Raw genomic sequence first — 19,273 nt, 5'->3', positions numbered from 1 at the left:
AATTAGTTATTTTTAATAAAGAAATTAAAATTATCCAAAATATATTTCTTTTTCGAAGAAATTATCATATTTAAAATAGTTTTATTCTCTTTATAAGTTATAACAGAAAGCTTCTTATTTCTTTTATCTTTCTTTTGATCTCTGTTTTCATATTTTTAAGAAAAAACGCAACCATATATTTTACTTAAAAAGATTTTATTTATAAATAAGATATATTCAATTCAAATTTAAATTAACGTAAATGTTTTTTATATAAGTTGTCCCTTATATAAAAAACATTATTTACGTTAATTTAAATTTGAATATATCTCATTTATAAATAAAGTTTTTTTAAGTAAAAAATATATGGTTGCGTTTTTTCTTAAAAATATGAAAACAGAGGTCAAAAGAAAGATAAAAGAAATAAGAAGCTTTCTCAACAGTGACATAAATAAATATTTTTCATTTAGTATATGATTAGACTCTTCTCAATTGTTTCTCATTAAAATACTAAATCAAATCAAAAGAATATTTCACAAAATTATAATCGATAATGTGATTCTTCAATCAGCAATATCAATCGTGGTGAAAAAAATGATTCTTCGAAACAGAATGTATATATTCAAATAAAGGATAATTGCTAAGGATTCTAAAATATTCAATATACAATATTGATTGAAGAAAATTACGATAACATGAAGAAAGTACCAAGCAAACGAATTCTCGCAACACTACCACGTGCGCAGCTGCCGCAGAAACCGTATGGATTCTGTTGCGAAGAGAAATCTCAAGATCCTGAGAAACGCTACGACATGCAAAATCCGCCCTTCGTGTCCTCTTTGACGGATGTAATCCTAAATAACGGCGGACCAGGTATAAAGTTCCGTGTTCAGGATATCGGTCGGCCACCGTTTCCCATTCAACGAAGAATTCTTGAAGCCAAAGGAATAGCTTATTTAGGACGTTGCAAGCGATGTCGAGGTCCTTTGCGATGGTACTTAGAGGACGAAATTGCGCTCGCGCGCGAATTCCTTGCTAAAATTAGACAAGACAATTACAACACGAGTATGAAAAGAAATCTAATGATCGCCAGACAAAAAGGTAAAGATCTATTACTCATTATCTCTTCTATAGATTTCAAAATGTGAAAAAAAATTTAATTACAAATTTTAGAATTTGAATTTTCTCCTTCACAAAATACATTTGATTACATAGCGCCTTAAATTTATTTTTTTTTAATGTAAAGTTTAAAATATATAAAAATAAAATTTAATATTTATGGCGAAATATGTACAATTGAGATGTGTTTTTATTCTAATTGCAAATCATCTATGTTTTAATTAAATTTTTAATGAAGCAAGAGAACGTCGAAATCGCATCAAGAGAAGAAATTTGCGGAAGATTACTCCAAGATGAAAAATTACACAAGAAAATTGAAAAAATGAATCTAAAGGAATTTACTGCAAATTTATATATGTGTATGTATATAAACAATGTATGTAAACAAAATATTTCAAAATTTAAATATAATCTGGTAACGAAAAAATTTACATTATTACAAAATTGCGAATTTAATTAAATATATGGATAAACGTGATAGTATGTATTTTAAAGTGTTTATTAGAAAAAATATTTTAGCAGAGAATACAAATATTTATACAGCCTCACCTACTACCTGCTATAAACATATTATATTAACGTTAATATACAAAATATTGTAAGAAGAAGAGAACGATATAGAGTAATATCTGACGTATATGTATATATATGAAATTTAGAAATAAATTCACAAATTGATCCAACACAAAATTTCATTGCATATGGAAAATGTACATAACGTAGTTACGACGCAAAATATGCAGTTTTTAATCCAAGTTTTAAATAATTACATATATGTAAAAAATTTATATATATGGATTATATATATATATATATAGCCAAATATATATCGCGAAGCTATCTTTTTACAGTGTTCAGTCGAATTTGTAGAATCATGTTTTGATATTGTGATTATGTAAGTTATACTATGTAATTATATTATAAAAGTAATAATTTCTAAATATTTACTTATTTTTATAATTGTACATTTACAAACAAAAAAAATGATTAATCCATTGTATTTTACTCTTTAGAAATATTTAAAAAATTGTCGCAGTTACGTTATGCGTGTAATGTAATTGGTAGTAAGACATATGTCAAACAAATAAAACATTTAGTTTTGTTTTGTTTATATCTCGTTTAGTCAAAAGAAGCCTGTTATATCGCATATAATTTGCAAAATTAGAAAGTTACATAAAGAAATATATGATTATATATTGTATATAATTTGTAAAATTAGAAAGTTACATAAAGAAATTCAATTATTTGAAACTGAAAACAAAGTAGGTTACTAAATTTATTGCAACTTAAAAAAATTATGAATATTAAGAAAAATTGTGTGTGATCACTACTGGTATCACAGGCGAGTATTAGCATAAAACGTAAAAAAGAACAATGTAAATATGAGTCGTCAATTAGATTATTAGATGAATTAATCTTTGGTCGCATACCTGATGGCCTAATGTGCATTGTAGCGGCAATATGTAGATTCATAGGAAACGCGGCAGATTTGTATAAAAAGAGAAAAAAAAAAACAAATCGCGATCACCATACACATTGCGTATACGGCGATATAACTTTTCTTCCTCCATCTATAGTATATATTTATATAAACAGTGGAAAAAAAACGAGAAATAAAAGTAAAAAAAATGTAAGATTTGTCTGTAAGAAATCTGCATTTTTTTTTATACTGCAAATGTATATACGTTATACATCTATATATACATTTGCAGTACATGTCCGCTACATTTAAACTATGTCATATATTTAGGAATGTTGTTCTCTACAGAGACAGTAAGTATTTCATCCTCTTCGTTCATATTATCGGGTATTGACTGCACAAATGGATTTACGGCACCAGCCACGAGCTTTTCCGAATGTGGTGTCTTTGGTGTTACAGGACGCTTTCTAGAACCGCTGGGTGACTCGCCTTTGGAGACACATTCGGGAATTGTCTTGTCTTCTGATCGTCTTCTCGAATTGTGCTGCTCAGCTGAATCAGTCTTAATTACACACGGCGTCGTTTGTGCCGTTTTTACTGTACATGTCGATTTTGAGGAAGTGTTGAAATCATTATCCGTATCTATGTTCTTGGATTGAATTTCTAAATCATTATTGTTGTCTATGCTTTCAGGAATAGTCTCGCTCTTCGTTGGACTTCGTCTCTGCTCCAAGTTTTCTTTTTCTTTCTGCAAAGATATTGTTTTTAAAATTTGGAAGTCATTCGAAGGTTCGTTTGCACTAAGCTGCAACTCAAGATGTACTTTTTGCTCCTCGACTTGATTATTAAGTTGCACAACATCCTGAAGTTGCGATTCATTCGTTATTAGTAAAATTTTTGGAATCTTATCCGTAGCTTCCGAGTCATCTCTTGTTGCATGTACTTCTAAGATCTGTATATCTGTATTTGTATCCGAAGAGTTATTTATATCTATAGATTGTGTTTGAGATAGTAATTCTTGCTGCTCGGCAATTTGCGTGATATCAGGTAATTGCATTTCATTTGTGATCGATAGATTTGTATGATCAATTCGCGATTCTATATCATCAATGGTGTCTCTTAACATACTTCCAACTATCTCATCAACGCTAAGCTCCGTTACAGGCAAGGATTCTTTAAAACATGATATAGTAGATGTCACCGCTTCGTTAGATATCGCTTCATTCGTAGCGATATCTACATCTTTATTCGTTTCGACTATATCTTCTGATATTTCTTCCACTTTTGAGATACATTCAACTACCGTAATTTCAGATTTTTCATTCTTTTTTTCTTCGGTTTCATCCAAGCTCTTGCTTTTCTGTTGTTCTTCATTACATTCGTTTCCCTCATTTATATCAGAATTTATAATCGATTTATTAAATACTTCTTCGTCGATTCCATTTTCATTCTTTTCCGTTCTCACGACTTGATTAACGCAATCTAGATTATCTATTTGATTGGATGTTTGTTCTTGTTGAGCTTCCTGATCTAAATTTGAAGTTTCTTCACTGTTATTTACTAATTCGTGATCCTCTTGGACTATTTCTTGTTTCTCTTTTGTAATAGAAATAATCTCTTCTTCTGGTGACTTTTCCGTTATCTCTCCAATTTCCGGAGAAATATTTTCGAATGTAGCCAATAAAAGATCAATAACGCTCGTTCCATTGAGATTTAATCGAACATGCATCGGATCATCTTCGTCAAGATTTTCAAATTGGAACATAGTGGCTCCTTCAGCAGCTAATTCTTTAAACTTGTCACAAGCTTCCTCACTCCACGTAGCAATGTGGCTTGGCTTCTCGAGCGTGCATCGTTTCGACAAAATAGGAATATTCACAATATCCTCGGGCAGTATCCTCAATTCTTCTGTCACTGCGGAATTACCATAATCCATATATAAAACTTCTGTGCCTGTTTCGCAATGTGCAATTATCTTCGCCCTGTACCAATATCCATCTTCCGGATATCGAGCGGCACAGATCGTGCCGATATCGAGATTGTTCAAAGCGAGGAAACTCTCTGCGTCTCGCAGACGATCCGACATTACTTCTAGTTCGCTTATACTACTCTCGGCTTGGATCCAAAACTCGTTCGGGCTGTTAATATGACTGACTACCACGTTTGGCGAATTTTCCTCGCCTAGCGGTGGTAATCTTTCTTCGATAACCGGTAAGTGTTGCTCGCACATACTCGCAAGAATATCGGCGACGTTCTGACCGTCCAGTGTTAACTTCACCAATGATATCTCTTGCTCCTTCAACACGTCTAATAGGAAAATGGTCGCACCATCCGCGGCCAACTTGAAGAATTCTTCGCAAGCCTGCTCCGACCATTCTTTAATCTGCGGTGGCAATTGTAAACAGCATTTGCGTGACAAAGGCGGTATAATCGCCAGATCTTCTGGAATGGCGCGAATCTCAGTCGACACAGCAGAATTCCCGTAGTCTATATATATAACTTGCGTGTTTCCGTTGTTATCGTGAGAGATTACGCGCGCCCTATACCATTGCTCGTCATCGGGGTATTTAGCGACACACAGCAAATCCTCTTTCACATCATCAATTTTCGGGAACATATCAGCGACTATGAATCTGTCTGCCATCACTTCCAAATCAGCAACTGATTTCTCCTCTTGAACCCAAAATTCATTCGGCGAATTAATATGGCACACGAAAGCGGAATGTGGATCCAGTTCGAGATCAACTATCTCGTCCACAGGCTCTTGCTCGGTGTTGATCATAATGGCATGCTTTTCCTCAACCAACATCTCGCTGACGCTTTTGTCATCTATGAACAGTTCTACACGTTTAGGCACAGTATCCGCTATTATTAGAGCTTGAACAGTTTCTGTAGACGTTACTAGATCTTCGAATCTCTGGCAAGTCGACTCGTCCCAATCCTCCGTATCTACAGGAATAACATCGAGTCTGCATTTTAGTGCGAATCTCTCTAAGCTTTTCCAAGCATCCGGTATTTGTCGAATATAGGCTGTCGTATTATTAACGATGTCTGTATTGCCATAGTCTATGAATCGAACCGTTGTTATCTCCTCGTCTCCATCTAATACCTCGGCACGATACCAGAGATTATCGATCGAATAAGTAGCAACGCACAAGGTACCCTCTTCCAGTACACCATTTATCGTCGGAAAACTAGACACTTCCAACTGAAGTTGTTCTTGTTTCTCATTGAGAGACGTGAGCTCATCTACTCGTTGTAACCAGAATTGACTCGGAGAATCAACGTGAGATACGTATACATTGAATTTGTTAATCGTTGGTGTTTCGTGAGTTTGGAAATCCGGTGTCTGTTCTTCCACCACCAGATTTAGCGAACGGAATTTATCGCTGAGTTTTTCCTCATTTTCGATCAGATCGACGATCCATTTCTTATGTACGTTATAAAAAACAGCAGTGAATTCTTTATTCATCAAATGAGTTTGCAGCAGATTTAGCTGTTCGTCTTCAGTGCCGCTAAGAGTTATCGATAACGATACATTTATCGCTAACTGGTGAGGTTCATAAAATTGTGGTTCTAAAATCATGATCGATTCCAGAGCAATTTCCTCAGTATTGCCGTAATCAATATAATGTACACAGGCAGTAGTTTCGGTATAGCTGATGATTTTTGCTCTGTACCAATTTCCATCTTCCAAACATTTAGCTGCACATAACAAATTCATCTCTGGTTTCTTCAATTTTTGTCCAGAATTACAGTAATATTCTTTAAGATCTTTTAATAATCTAGCATCGAGTTCCATCTCTGAGTATCGTTGCAACCAGATGTTGGTAGGATTCTCCAGATATGAGACAAATACCAAGTGAGTAGAACTTAAAATAGGCATCAAACATATGGGTGATATCTTTTCAACTTTCTCTTCCATATTCATTATTCCATTGCCAAGGAGGTCATAAAGTTTCACGATAAGTCTATATAAACAAAAGAAATTAACATTTAAAAAAAATTGGAAAATATCCATTTACATTGATATTTTTTATTTGCAATCATTAAGCAAACAAACCTGTTATTGTTGACTTCTTCAACCATAACTAATACATCTTTTCCTACAAATTCTTTCAATCGTTTATCTGCATCTGAGGATGCTGTTATATTTTGCAAAGAGCATTCTAATGCTTGATTCTGCATAATCGCAAGTTCTCCAGGTAAAGCCAAAGCCTAGATTACATTGTTATATTAAAAAAAAATTCAATAAAAATATAAAAATTAATGAAATTTCTAATCAACCGATTTAATATATCACGATTTCAAGTAATAACGATGTATGGTATTAGCTCGAATTTGAAATCGAAGAATTTATAAAAAATTTTTATGATAACATTTGAACGAATATTCGACTCACACCATCCAGGATTTTTTGACACATTCCAGTATCAATGAGTTTTACATAAAATCCTTTGGAGCGTGAACAGTTAATTACTACAGCTCGTTTCCATGTTCCATTTACATTGATTAGACAGCCTGCGTCAAGACATATCTCGCCGGTTGATAATCGCGGCATCACCTAACATTATCATAACTTTTTCTTATAAATATAATTTGCTTGAATTCATGCGATCAATTACACATACATTGAAGTGAATGATAAAGATGTAAGTTATTTAATATTAAGTTATTATGACTTCAGTTAAATTACTGAGATTTAAATATTATGATGAAAAAATGAAACGTTTATGAGAATAATATTATAATCAATTATTATTTAGCTATTAATACCATACATCGTGCAATAAAATTAAAAATGTTTTTTATGAAGTTAAAATTTTATATATATATATATATATATATATATATAAATATATAAATATATATATATATATATAAATTTTATATATATATATATATTTTATTATATATATATATATATATATATATATATATATATATATATATATAATATATATAAAATATATATATATATATATAATATGTATGTATATATGTATGCATGTATATGTATATACACATAGTTAGAATTTCAGAGGAATATTTGACTTATAAAAAATATTATGAATTCTATTACTTGACATAACTTAGCATAAAATTCTGGACGTTGATTTATATACCACATTATAATGTATTAAATTTAAAAATATGAAATATCCAAAAAATCATATTTCTTTATATATAAAGATTTTAAGTTTACTTAGTAGATTTCTTTTTAATCCTTTTTAAGAAACTAATGAGAAGCTTATTGTAAATATACAAGAGATTTTTATTAATTATATTAATAAAAATCTTTATAGATAGATTTTTATTAATTTTATTAATAAAAATTATTACATTACAGCAGATGTTATAAGACAACTTGTTATTAAGACAAGCTGTTAGTTTATATTTGTTAGAAAATAGAAAATTGGAGGATAATAGGTTAAATAGATTTATAAAGGCATTTAGATTTAAAAGCAGCATCATAAATAAAAATATCTTGCTGATGCTTTGAAATTCTGCTATACTTTTAATTATTTGTATATGATGCACATTTAATAAAATTATTTTTCTAATTTTTTTGTAACATTTATGATCAGTATATAATACATATACGATAGCAATTTGTAATTTATAAGATTTATGCTAAATGATACCTCTGTATTTTTATCAGCCATGTAATTGTGGATAATGTTTTCATATTTTGAGGCTGATAGAAGCTGGACATGAAACAGGGTTACACTTTCTACATTAGAAACTTTCATTTTGAGAATTTGACCACTCAAAAGACTTATGTCCACTCTCTCTACATCATTGAGCATTTTTATTTCTGTATCAGATGTTTCTGGAGCTAAAATGTAAGAGATATAATGTTAAATTTATATTTTTAATGTACTAATATTTAATACTATCCGCAATATTATAATTAACTTTTATTATAAAAATAAAATGTCTCGCGTGATTTTTTAAATGGATTTTAAAATAACCTTTACCACAGATTGTTTCAACTGAAGTTTTTGTAACAAAGGCCGCAAGATTCTTCTGTACTAACATATCACCCACATCTTGTCCATTATGAATTAATGAAATCGTATATTGATTGTTACTAAAATCATGGAAGATGCATTTATACTTGTCAGCATTAAAGCAATTATCGAGTGCATTGTTATCAGTTTTGGACCAGTCTGAATTATTATTAGGTACGATATTTTTCAAGGAACATTGTATTGCTAATTTAGGCAGTTGCATGAATTTCTTCTCAACAGGATATATATTATGTAGGTTTACAATTGCGCAATTTCCAAAATCTATGTACTGAACTACGTATGTATCTTTTTGCACACTGGTATTTATAACTTCCGCTCGATAAAGAGCTCTATCTTCGGCAAACATGGCTATCACTGCTGAACCAATCTAGAATAATAATTATATTTATATTTATTTATTCACTATATACATATATTACAGATGTGTTTAAAATGAATATAATAAATCTTCATAAAATAAGTGTCTAAAACTATTAATTACCTGTAATTTATCTGTTACAGGTTCTCTGTTAGTATATGTTTTTTGAATTTCACTCATTATTGCTTTAAATTCTGTTTCTTTAGCTAATAGTTGACAATATAATTTGTTGGGATTTATGAACCATGTAACAATAGCATCATATTCGGATCTAGATTCATATAAAGTAGTTTGCCATTTTGAATCAATGGGAGCATAATCTGGAGCTTCTTGTATATTCTCCGTCGTCGCTTTAAATGTTTTTTCAATTGCCATAGTTTCTTTTGCTTTTGTTAAATCTTTCATTGTGCAAAATTCTTCATTTATATAATTAATACTTGGTATGTCATTGATAATTTCGCGCAACAGTACTTCGTATATTCCATTTTTTTCGGCAACAAATTCTATCTCTAATAATTTTCCTTCGACATTTTCTGAGAAAATCGTATGTTCGTTTTCTTTATCACTAGTCAATCCAAGTAATTTACAGCGCACTGCTTGCATTGGCAGTTTCAGAAACTTTTCCTGGATGACTTTAATTTTTGTAAAGTCGACTGATTCTGTGTTTCCATAATCAACAAATTCTACAGTTGCACTATTTTCTTCTACAGATTTGATTACCACTCTATACCACTTAAGATCTTCCGAATATTGAGCAATACAACATGAACCACATTGTATTTCAGAAACTTGCATTGTTTTTCCATTATTTTCATAAGTTGCAGCTATATTTTCCATAATAGTGTCTAATTCTAAGCAATCAGGATTTAATTGAACAAAAAAGTCCAATGGACTGTTAATGAATACTACTTCGCAATTTTTTATAGACCCAAGAGTAACATTTATTGGTGAAAATTGAGATTCTCTATTAACAACTATATTATTCTCCAGTTTTTTATTAACATTATCTGTATCCCAAGATTCATAAGCATTTATCTGTAAATAATAATATATATGTATATGTTTGATAAAAACTAAAATCTCAAATGTAAATACATTTATAATACTAATTAATTCAAACTAGTTAATTAATATTTTAATTTATTACCTGATCATGTAAAACATTGTTTGTATTATTCTCTTTATCCTTAAATTTCTCATTACTGTTATAGTCACCTATGTTTAATAAAAATTATTAAATAAAAATAACATTCATATTATACAGAGAAATAAAGTGATATGTTTAAATGTTAAATACCAGTGAATTTTCCACTTTTGTAGCTAGGCTTACGAGCCATAGACGGTTTTCTGTCATTCCACTTTCCAGTTTGCAATTTGTTTGATATTCCATTGTCGTAACTCTCTTCTCGTCCATTGTTAAAACCATCACGGTTAAAACATTTCGCACGTTTACCACTACCTTTAGACGAAGTATCCGAATCCTTATCGCTACATACTTTATCAGAATTATTACGATTGTATCTTCGTTCGTTATCATTAAATTTATTTCCACTATTTCGCGAGGTTTCTCTACTACTTCTGTTGAATGTATTTATTTCATTTTTATCATGTTTGTGATACGATTTATCTCTGCCAAATCTATTGTGTGCAATTTCATTTTTAATAGACCGATCATTCTGTAAACCATCATGATGGGAATAAGCGCCGGTTCTATCATGTTTATTATCATATTGTTGAGACCGTTCATCCCTCCAGGAATTTGGTTTATTATCTTGATAAGGTTTAGTGTTTTGGTTACGATTCCAAGTATCCATGTTATTTTTTTTATTATATCGATCTTTACTTCCACTACAAAAAAATGCAGCATTGTATTGAAATAATAAAGAATAATCAATACAATAGAGTGATATAATATAAAAAAGATGCATAGTGATGCAATAATATCAAAATTATTCAATTGAATATATTCAGTATCTCTATTTAAATTTATTAAATATAACTAATATCTATTTATACAAAATATTTATACATGCAAAAACAAATCATTGAAAATTAGAACATAAAATTTATTGCAACATAAATTCATGTAGCATAATAAATAGATTGCATCATAAAATGCTACTATTTGCTAACATAATATAAATTCTATATTAATATAGTATAAAAATATAGATTTTATAGAATTACAATAAGAATTTTTTTCAACAAATTTTCATAAAAAAATACTACTAACAGTTATTGCATATATAGTAAAAATATAGTTATGATTTACATATAGCAATTACTCTTCTTTCTCAGCCATATTATATTAAAAAGCACTATGTTATTATTATGTTTACCGTGTTACATTTGTATTTTTTAGTTTTAATCTTTGTCCTTGAATCAAATTTGCTTGGTTTTTCATATGAGACCTGTGATGCAAATTGCATCTTTTACTGTTTACTTTTGATGTTAAATTTTCATTTGCACATATTATAATTGAATTGTTATAAAATATATTTTATAATTTTTTTATTAAAATAGTAATATTTCTTTCTTACCTCTGGAAATTATTTATTGGTTTGGTAGGATGTTGAATTTCTCCATTTGGTGTACTTGTGGAATTTTTATCGCAGAATAAATTGTTTAGCAGCTGAGGATGAATACTTCTCATTGTGTCAAATTCGAATAAATCAACTAATAGGCCTTTGGGCTGTGCAGCAACTACTTTCATGTAAAAAAGTTTCTCGAGCGTCAATCTTTCGAAATGATTAGAGACTTCTTGATCTGATGAAAGCACCTCGTAACCATTTAATGCACACTTTATAGCTTGTGCTGGTAAACTTGTTACCAAATCATCATGAATTGTACGAAGAGATACTGTCGGTAATACCTCTTCATTTCCATAATCAACATAAACCACTTTAACTTTATCCCCAGTAACACTAAGAATTTGTGCACGATACCTTAAAAATACAATTATTATATTATTATTAATTTATAAGAATTATTTATTATTATTATTAATAATTTATAAGAATAACTCAATACACAAGAAATTAATAACAGAGAATGTTGCCGTTTTAGAATTTACCACTGTGAATCATAGAGAGCTGCACAAGGTAATCCTGCCTTTAGCTGTGCTGTATTTAAAACAGATGCCATTTTGGCATATTGTGCTAGGCCAGTCATTATTGAGTCGAGAGACTTTATCCCATTGTCAAGTTGCACAAAGAATTTCTTACATGACTCTACATAAGAGACATGCACAACTTCTTGAACATCTTTCGATAATCGTTGTAATTGTGGGTACGAATATGTTATCGGTATTGTTACAGCAGGTGCTGGGAACGCTTTCTTTAACATATCCTTTATGTTAACACCATTGTCATATAAGTCACCGTATTGAATCAGCGGCGGTCCCTCTGGCGGACGAACATGTAGAATAAGTAATTTTCTATATACTAATTCTTTAAAGTATGCTTTCATTTCTTGCGTAATATTGAGTTCTCTTAGGCCACTTAATGTAAATCTAATGGAAAGCACTTTGGGATTAATGTATTCAGGTGGTAATTGAAAGATGTCTGTATATGGCAAAACTTCTGTATGGCCAAAATCAACATAATATAATTTGCATTTATGTTCCATCACAGACATTACAACTGCCCGACATAACACTCCATCTTCCGCAGTTTCCCTATATCGTCCCAAGCAAACCGATCCTGGCAATGGTGGTTCTTGCAAAGGTTGTTTTGGATGACTGTTTATTTTGTCCATCAATTGAGTCAATATAGCTTGTGTGCTTTCAACTTGAACGGAAAACTTTTGTGGACCATCTTCCACATGTGATATTAACACTTGATATTGTGAGTTTACATCTAATACTCGAGATTTGAATACGAGTGCTTCTTGAACAGGCGGCGGTTGTGAAGGCCGTTGATCAACATGTTTGTGTTGATTTGTATCAGTGGAAAAAATCTTGTGAAACCCTTGTACATTGGAATTATGATTCATATTTGGATTCTGCATTATTGGCATTGTTGCACAGTTATTCATATTGCTCTTATTTTGTTGTTGATATGCTAATATTTGAGGTTGTAGTACATGCTTTGGTCTATAAGTAAATAAAAGTAAATAATTAATTAGGCAATTATAAAAATATAACATAAAAAAGATGCCTAAAAAAAGGAAAAGTTAAATATAAAAAATATTATACCTAAACATATCAGGTATAATAGCTGGTATAGTAGTTGGTAGAGTAGTTGATAAAGCCAACTGTTGTTTTACCAACAATTCGCTAAAGTCCTCATTATTGTACCATAATTTTATGAAACAGCGATTATTTATCATATGAAAAAAAGCTCTAAATTCATTATAACATAGGATTTTTTTAATTTCTTCAATAACTCCTTTATCCCAAACACCATTTATAGGTAATACATTCATCAATGAGAACTCATATGCCATTGGTGGAAAGGCCCGCAGAGGTTCCATTTCACGTATGTTATCCCACAGACGGATCTCGTTCAGTGGCAAGACTTCCACATTGCCATAATCAATAAATTGTACAACTATCATGCCATCGGTACGTGTGCCAAGTATTTTTGCACGATAATAGCCATCGGATTGAAATCTAGCGCAACAGAATGTACCAATGGTTAGTCTATTGAGTTTGGAAGGACAACCATATCCCTGATTAAACTGTTCTATCAGAGGATATATATAATGCTCTACACTAGTAGCAGCCTGCTTATCCAGTTGACCCCAGATCTTCAAGTATATATCATCGGCCTCAACATGAGTGATAAAAATCACATTTTCAAAGGACGACTGCGTATGCTGTGTCATTTTGGTCCACTCATTCACACTTTTAGGTTGAATCGTTTCTCGTTTTTACATATAATAGCTTGATGTTCAGACGTTCGATTCGTTCCTCGTCTATCTGCAAAATATAACAAATACGTTAACACTTATGAAGATCAGACTCTTGTTCCAACTGCTATTTGAGCGAAATTAGGTTACACATCGCGACATTAATTATACATGCGCAATTTATGTAACCGGAAAATAAGAGGGCAACCGAACATATTTGCCTAAAATCGAGCTAGCGAATTTTAAATTGTTTGTAATTTATATCCTAATTTCCTACGATTTTATTCCTTATGTTCTCTCGATTCGCAAAATGACGCGTATATTTTTTACCAAGAGTCTTGTATCATAACTGTGATATTTTTACTGTTCTTACATCTCTCGACAAGCCCACCTTCATCGAACCACTTCATAAGAACTGTATCAATCGGTGAGACAAACAATTTTGTCCTTGCTACCGATCCCGAAAATATTTGCGTACATGGACGCTGTCGTACGACTTTCGATGAAAGAACGGGAGATAAAAACACGGTTAAATGTTTATCGCGATTACCTAAAGCGCAATATATTCTTCTCTCGCGCTGCTTCTTCCTCGCTTCCTTCAATCTTTTTCCGCGTCGCTAACAATACGGTTTTTATCGCATCTCGTCGCAACTCATACTCATATTACATCTCATATATCACTGGCATATTATCGTCGAATCGGTTGAATGTAATCTTTTGTCTGTCTAGCGGGAAAAAAACTTTGAGAGGTTCTTATACATTAAAAGCGCGCTAAATTCAAGTGATTTGAATGATGGTTAATTGTTAGTTGCTGAACGTATTTTGATTCTAAATATGCAAGATGTGAACAGGATATGAATTTACGGATCAAAATGTTGTAAGAAAATGTGAAAGGCTAGTATGTTTTTTTTTTTATAATATTTTATATTCCAAAAAGTAGTTTTTTATAATTTTATTTAGATATCTTTATATATATATATACACACACACACAACACACGTTTATTAACTTACAGGTAAGCCTAACCAAGCACAATTTAACAATTTTTATTGTATTATTTATCAAAAGCGTTTTATTTGATGCTAAAGTTTACCCTTTTTTGTTTTTATGTAATTGCTTTAAATATTTGAAACATTTGAAATACTGTGCGATTTTTTTTATCTCAATAGTTATTTGATAGATAAATAAATTAGAAATTTTATTTTTGTGTTTTTAGATTTTATATATTAAAAATAAGTTTTATTGCATTATTTTTATTTATTCTATTCTCACACACACACACACACACATCTTATTTTTAAATCTCTTTATATAATGATTAAACTTTATATCTAATTTTTACATATTATGTGTATTAGGGTGAATATTATTACAAGGTTTATTTTAAAAAACATAATTTGTATAAATGCTGAAGAAAATTTATCTTTTATTTCTATATGTAATACAAGATAATTTGAGTTTTAAACATCGCAAAGAGAGAGAAGGGGGAAAGAGAGAAAGAGAGAGAGGAGCAGGAGGGAGAACAAAGATTACGAGATTTATTCAAAACTAGCAATTACATTAATTATTGAACATTGCACTTGATTTTCATAAGAATAAATGTTTTTTTTTTCGTTATAATTTGTTTTTCACGGGCCTTTCTAAGGCATGAACACATTTTTAGAAACTTTATTACATTTTAGGATTATAATATCTTTACTTTATATGTCTAATCGTTTATATTATATGTGTTGCTATATGATACAGTAGCTCTCAAAATTAACTTTTAAGTACATTATTTATCAACAATTATATTATAAAAATTATATAGATTTATCTTTGTAAATTAGTATTATGCTCAATGATAATTTAATTAAAATTTGTTTGACATATATATATATAGATTGATGAAAGGTATAAACCTTAAATAGGTTTTAAAAGCAAAAGATGAATATTTCTTTCAAATAAAAATAACTAACTCGAAAGACTTAATTGTATATCAACTTTGATACACCTATAATTGAGCAATGTAGTTTGCTAGATTAATATATTTTGTACACATTGACACATTTCTAGCAAACACAATGTATACTGATGTGTAATATACTATCTCATTGAGTTGAGCAGTAATATGAAGAGCCTGGAAACAAATTGGAGATTCTTAAGTATGATTACCACAATTTCTGATGTGTTCGATATCTGTAGCTATGATATAGCGGGATGATCCGAAATCGTTGCATCTTCTGTATCCTCTTCGAATTCGTTATCACTATTTAAGGATAGATGTTCTCTCAAAACCAGAGAACGCATCTGTTCCAGAACTTGATGCAGTGAATCCGATCTCTGATCTATTCTATCGTTTAGAGGTGTCGCATCGCCACTCGCTGTACCACCTGCAGGGGTTTGTGGTGTATTACTAGGTGGTATGGGAGTATTGGTACCGTCTCCTGTGCCTATAAATAAAATACTTTTCATATTAGATAAAGATATTTAATCAGAATTCTGGTGTGTATAAATATGCATTTATATTTTATCATTCATCATATAACTTATTGATTCATACCCATACTATCGCTCGCGGGACTAGCTGGTCGCTCTGCACCTCTTATTTCTCTAACAATTTCTTCGTCTTGCACATTGAGACGTAATCCGGCAACCCCTTTTCTTGGCACATTATACAGATCTCTTTTAATCCTTCTTCGTCTAGAAGGATCGTTTCTGCGCAATTGTAGCATTGAACCAAAATCGGCGATGTAAAGGAATCCTGCAATCAGCAACTCACAGGTCCTTTTGCCCTGCTTATACGCTGTTTCTAATTCGATACTTGTACGTTGATCGTATTGCCACCAACCTGCAAACATTTGTTTAATAGCCATATGTTCTATTACAATAAAAATAATATTATATAGAATATAGAAATAATATATTTATTTATAAGATATGAATTTGAGAAATACATTATTAAAAATTGCATTTGAGAAAATATAAAAAGAAAGATATTTTTAGTTATAGAACATAATTTTTATTATAAGGTGTAGTTTTCTTTTATATTAATGTTTTTTTTTTTATATAATACGTTATAATAATCTCTCTCTCTCTCTCTCTTTTTAATATTAAGTGTTAAAAATCTACTAATTCTTTCATATATAATGTACTTATTTAGATTTATAGTATTATATACATTTTTCTTGCATGCACGATAATTCCATTTTATACTCAATATTATTCTTATTTTTATGGGATATGTTTTATTATGATTATGATAATTGTGATAATACACTTTTTATACATGACAAAAATAATACACTTTTTATGTTATACAAAAATCAGTATATGAACAAATCAGTGTATGAACATAACTCAATATATTATCAAATATGGTTTTGAAAAAAAGTTTTTAACAGATAAATTATGCATTTTTTATATGTAATTTATTATTGTACACCCGAGATGCCCTTACAGGGAGCATCTTTTCTGTCACGTTTGATATTACGTTTGTAACGTGGGTTATTTTTTCTATATTGACACTTGTTTTCAAAGTCAATTACATAAAGCATGCCACAGATCAAAAGTTCACATCGCGTTTCCCCTAGTTTGTAAATAGTCTCCAGGTCATTGCTTGTCCTTGGATCATATTTCCACCAACCTAAGAAGGGGTACGATGATATCAACTTATACATGCCTACATATAAATGTTCAAAGGCATTGTAAGCTATTGCAAATTAGCAGAGTTTATACAATAAAATATATTTAATATTAAATAAGATAATTCCATAAAAATGTTTCCTATTAAAAAAGATAACAAATGCAAATTTTAAATATCAATTAAAATACAATTGTTAATCAAAGTAATATTTTATAATACTTTACCATTTCGACCTTCATAAAACCACTGGTATTCTTCTTCAGGATGTTCCACCTCCTTCTGAGATTCTTCAACCTCTACCAGCTGAGGTCTTTCCAAGAAATCTGGTGGAATCTCTTGACGACACATTGGACACCGTTTGCTTTGATTAGCAACACCCTTTACACACAGGTAGCAGTATATGTGACTACAGGGCAATCTGGCTGGATGAATACAAGGCTGCAGACATACGGCACATTCTGGTACGATGGTGAGACCTATTAGCACATAAAACATGTAAATATTTATTCAATTTATTCAAAAAATTAAAAATAATTAGATAAAGATTGATAAAGATAAGTCATTATCCTTCGATTATAGTGATGTTTATTAAATTATATCTGGAATAGATACAAAAGAAATTTTAAAATTATAATTTATCTAGTATTATATTCGACGTGATGAAATCACGAGCGAATGTGATAATTGATGATATAAGAAACTTGCCTTCTTTTTCTTCGGTATCTTTGTCCTTTTCTTTAATGGTGCCGCCAGATTTCTCTGGCACGTTGAACTTCGCTTGTGCCATCGCGACTGGCAAGGTTAAGAGGAAAATTAGAGCTTCATCGATGTAGCTTGTCTCTTTCGTTCAGTTTGTAAATAATAACACGCGTCATGTCAATATTCGCGACAGTCAGCCATGTTGCTTGTTTATGACGTGTCCGGGATTCTCAACCAATTGCGATTGCGTTCGAAAACCCACTCGGAGTAGGGCGGCGTCGGGCCAATCAGAACGCAAGGAGTAAACGATTAACCAATCCAACGCCACTGTACTCGATGAATACATTTCGGAACGCAATTCATAATCGCGCCATTCTTCGTCTGAAGTTTTTTGTATCGCTGTTTCTTTTTCGGGACACAAGTTCTTTTTCGTACAAAAAATTCGTGATTCTCGCAACCGCGATTATAAAAACAAATGATCGCAAGAAACACGTTTAGACACGCGTGATCGAGTGCGGTTTATTTGTTGTGATTTATTGTGCGGGTCATTTCATTATCGAAGATTCTGGTACTTGTGCGGTTTCATTCTCGCGATTTCGTTTTCGAAAATTCGCCCGTTAAAAGTTCTCGATTCTTATTCTTAGCTATAATATCACGTAAAATACGCAAGATTAGAAGCTGATTTTGATACAATAGAAGACAATATTAGTCCTGAGTAATTAATATTCTGAAAAGTAATTAATATTCTTATATATATTTATGTGTGTGCGTGCGTGTGTGTGTGTGTGTAACTATATTTTTTGCTTGAAATAGTCTCTGTTCCGTTTTATCATAATAAACAATGGGTAAGATAACAAATTAATTATAATTTTAATTTTATATGTAATTTTATCACTTCCTATAATTTTTGTTCCTCTTGTAATAAAAATATATAAAAATATATAAAAAATATATATAAATATAAATATATAATATATAATATATATATATAAAATATATAAAAAAACTAATTTTTGTTTTATATATCATTTTTTAAATAATCTGTTTTTATTTAATCTTTGTTCGCTTTGTTTACAGTTTTGCAAGAAGTTTACTTCGCTCAAAGTGACGCTTGAAAATTGAATCTGGAAACAGTGACCAGAAAGTGACCATAATGTCCTGCAAGAGAAAGGTATGTTTGCTGATAA

General features: G+C 30.7%; 4 protein-coding genes across 11 annotated transcripts in view; 2 read left to right on the top strand and 2 right to left on the bottom strand.

Annotated features, from left to right (window-relative positions):
- Window positions 1–480: 480 nt before the first annotated feature.
- Window positions 481–1,957, top strand: LOC145960201 (uncharacterized). The gene is made up of 2 exons (XM_083079462.1): window positions 481–1,080; window positions 1,337–1,957. The coding sequence occupies exons 1-2, from the start codon at window positions 675–677 to the stop codon at window positions 1,393–1,395; spliced, it is 465 nt and encodes a 154-aa protein (XP_082935588.1). The 5' UTR covers window positions 481–674; the 3' UTR covers window positions 1,396–1,957.
- On the bottom strand, window positions 1,582–14,502 carry LOC145960200 (protein tudor). Of its 8 annotated transcripts, XM_083079458.1 has the most exons (14): window positions 14,313–14,502; window positions 13,107–13,832; window positions 11,985–13,004; window positions 11,452–11,856; window positions 11,251–11,322; window positions 10,209–10,759; window positions 10,059–10,126; window positions 9,035–9,946; window positions 8,494–8,920; window positions 8,164–8,357; window positions 6,921–7,082; window positions 6,582–6,736; window positions 3,342–6,489; window positions 1,582–3,266 (listed from the first exon to the last, which is right to left on the bottom strand). In XM_083079458.1, exons 2-14 carry the CDS (start codon window positions 13,736–13,738, stop codon window positions 2,832–2,834), a joined length of 8,181 nt encoding a protein of 2,726 aa, XP_082935584.1. In that variant the 5' UTR covers window positions 13,739–13,832; window positions 14,313–14,502; the 3' UTR covers window positions 1,582–2,831. The 8 variants fall into 8 exon arrangements, with proteins under 8 accessions (XP_082935584.1, XP_082935580.1, XP_082935582.1 ...); XM_083079454.1 differs by having other exon boundaries at window positions 1,582–6,489; window positions 14,313–14,501; XM_083079456.1 differs by having other exon boundaries at window positions 1,582–6,489; window positions 8,500–8,920; window positions 14,313–14,501.
- A 666-nt stretch (window positions 14,503–15,168) lies between these two features.
- Window positions 15,169–18,310, bottom strand: Rnf146 (Ring finger protein 146). The gene is made up of 4 exons (XM_083080122.1): window positions 18,093–18,310; window positions 17,612–17,863; window positions 16,305–16,592; window positions 15,169–16,194 (listed from the first exon to the last, which is right to left on the bottom strand). The coding sequence occupies exons 1-4, from the start codon at window positions 18,172–18,174 to the stop codon at window positions 15,947–15,949; spliced, it is 870 nt and encodes a 289-aa protein (XP_082936248.1). The 5' UTR covers window positions 18,175–18,310; the 3' UTR covers window positions 15,169–15,946.
- Window positions 18,311–19,163: 853 nt separating this feature from the next.
- Rhogef64c (Rho guanine nucleotide exchange factor at 64C) overlaps window positions 19,164–19,273 on the top strand; it is a 105,831-nt gene continuing 105,721 nt past the window's right edge. The window contains exon 1 of the mRNA XM_083080501.1: window positions 19,164–19,257. The gene's annotated coding sequence lies outside the window, so the exon portion shown is untranslated. The remainder of the gene's footprint in view (window positions 19,258–19,273) is intronic.

This window comes from Camponotus vicinus, unplaced genomic scaffold (genome assembly GCF_025532165.1).
Source record: "Camponotus vicinus isolate PSW18456_S1 unplaced genomic scaffold, iyCamVici1.0 SCAF_10, whole genome shotgun sequence".
Lineage (NCBI taxonomy): Eukaryota > Metazoa > Arthropoda > Insecta > Hymenoptera > Formicidae > Camponotus > Camponotus vicinus.
The sequence above is the reverse complement of the archived record's forward strand: the minus strand, read 5'-3'. Positions and strand labels throughout refer to the sequence as shown.

Excerpts from the sequence above, each read along its gene's own strand:
- LOC145960201 (XM_083079462.1), top strand. The coding sequence starts at position 675 with ATGAAGAAAGTACCAAGCAAACGAATTCTCGCAACACTACCACGTGCG. Across the intron at positions 1,081-1,336 it reads AATGATCGCCAGACAAAAAG|CAAGAGAACGTCGAAATCGC; the intron begins GTAAAGATCTAT and ends TTTTTAATGAAG.
- Rnf146 (XM_083080122.1), bottom strand. The coding sequence starts at position 18,174 with ATGGCACAAGCGAAGTTCAACGTGCCAGAGAAATCTGGCGGCACCATT. Across the intron at positions 17,864-18,092 it reads AGATACCGAAGAAAAAGAAG|GTCTCACCATCGTACCAGAA; the intron begins GCAAGTTTCTTA and ends ATGTGCTAATAG. Across the intron at positions 16,195-16,304 it reads TCCCGCGAGCGATAGTATGG|GCACAGGAGACGGTACCAAT; the intron begins GTATGAATCAAT and ends TTTTATTTATAG.
- LOC145960200 (XM_083079454.1), bottom strand. The coding sequence starts at position 13,738 with ATGACACAGCATACGCAGTCGTCCTTTGAAAATGTGATTTTTATCACT. Across the intron at positions 10,760-11,250 it reads AAAAATACAAATGTAACACG|TGGAAGTAAAGATCGATATA; the intron begins GTAAACATAATA and ends ATTTTTTTGTAG. Across the intron at positions 8,921-9,034 it reads CTGTAACAGATAAATTACAG|ATTGGTTCAGCAGTGATAGC; the intron begins GTAATTAATAGT and ends TTATTATTCTAG.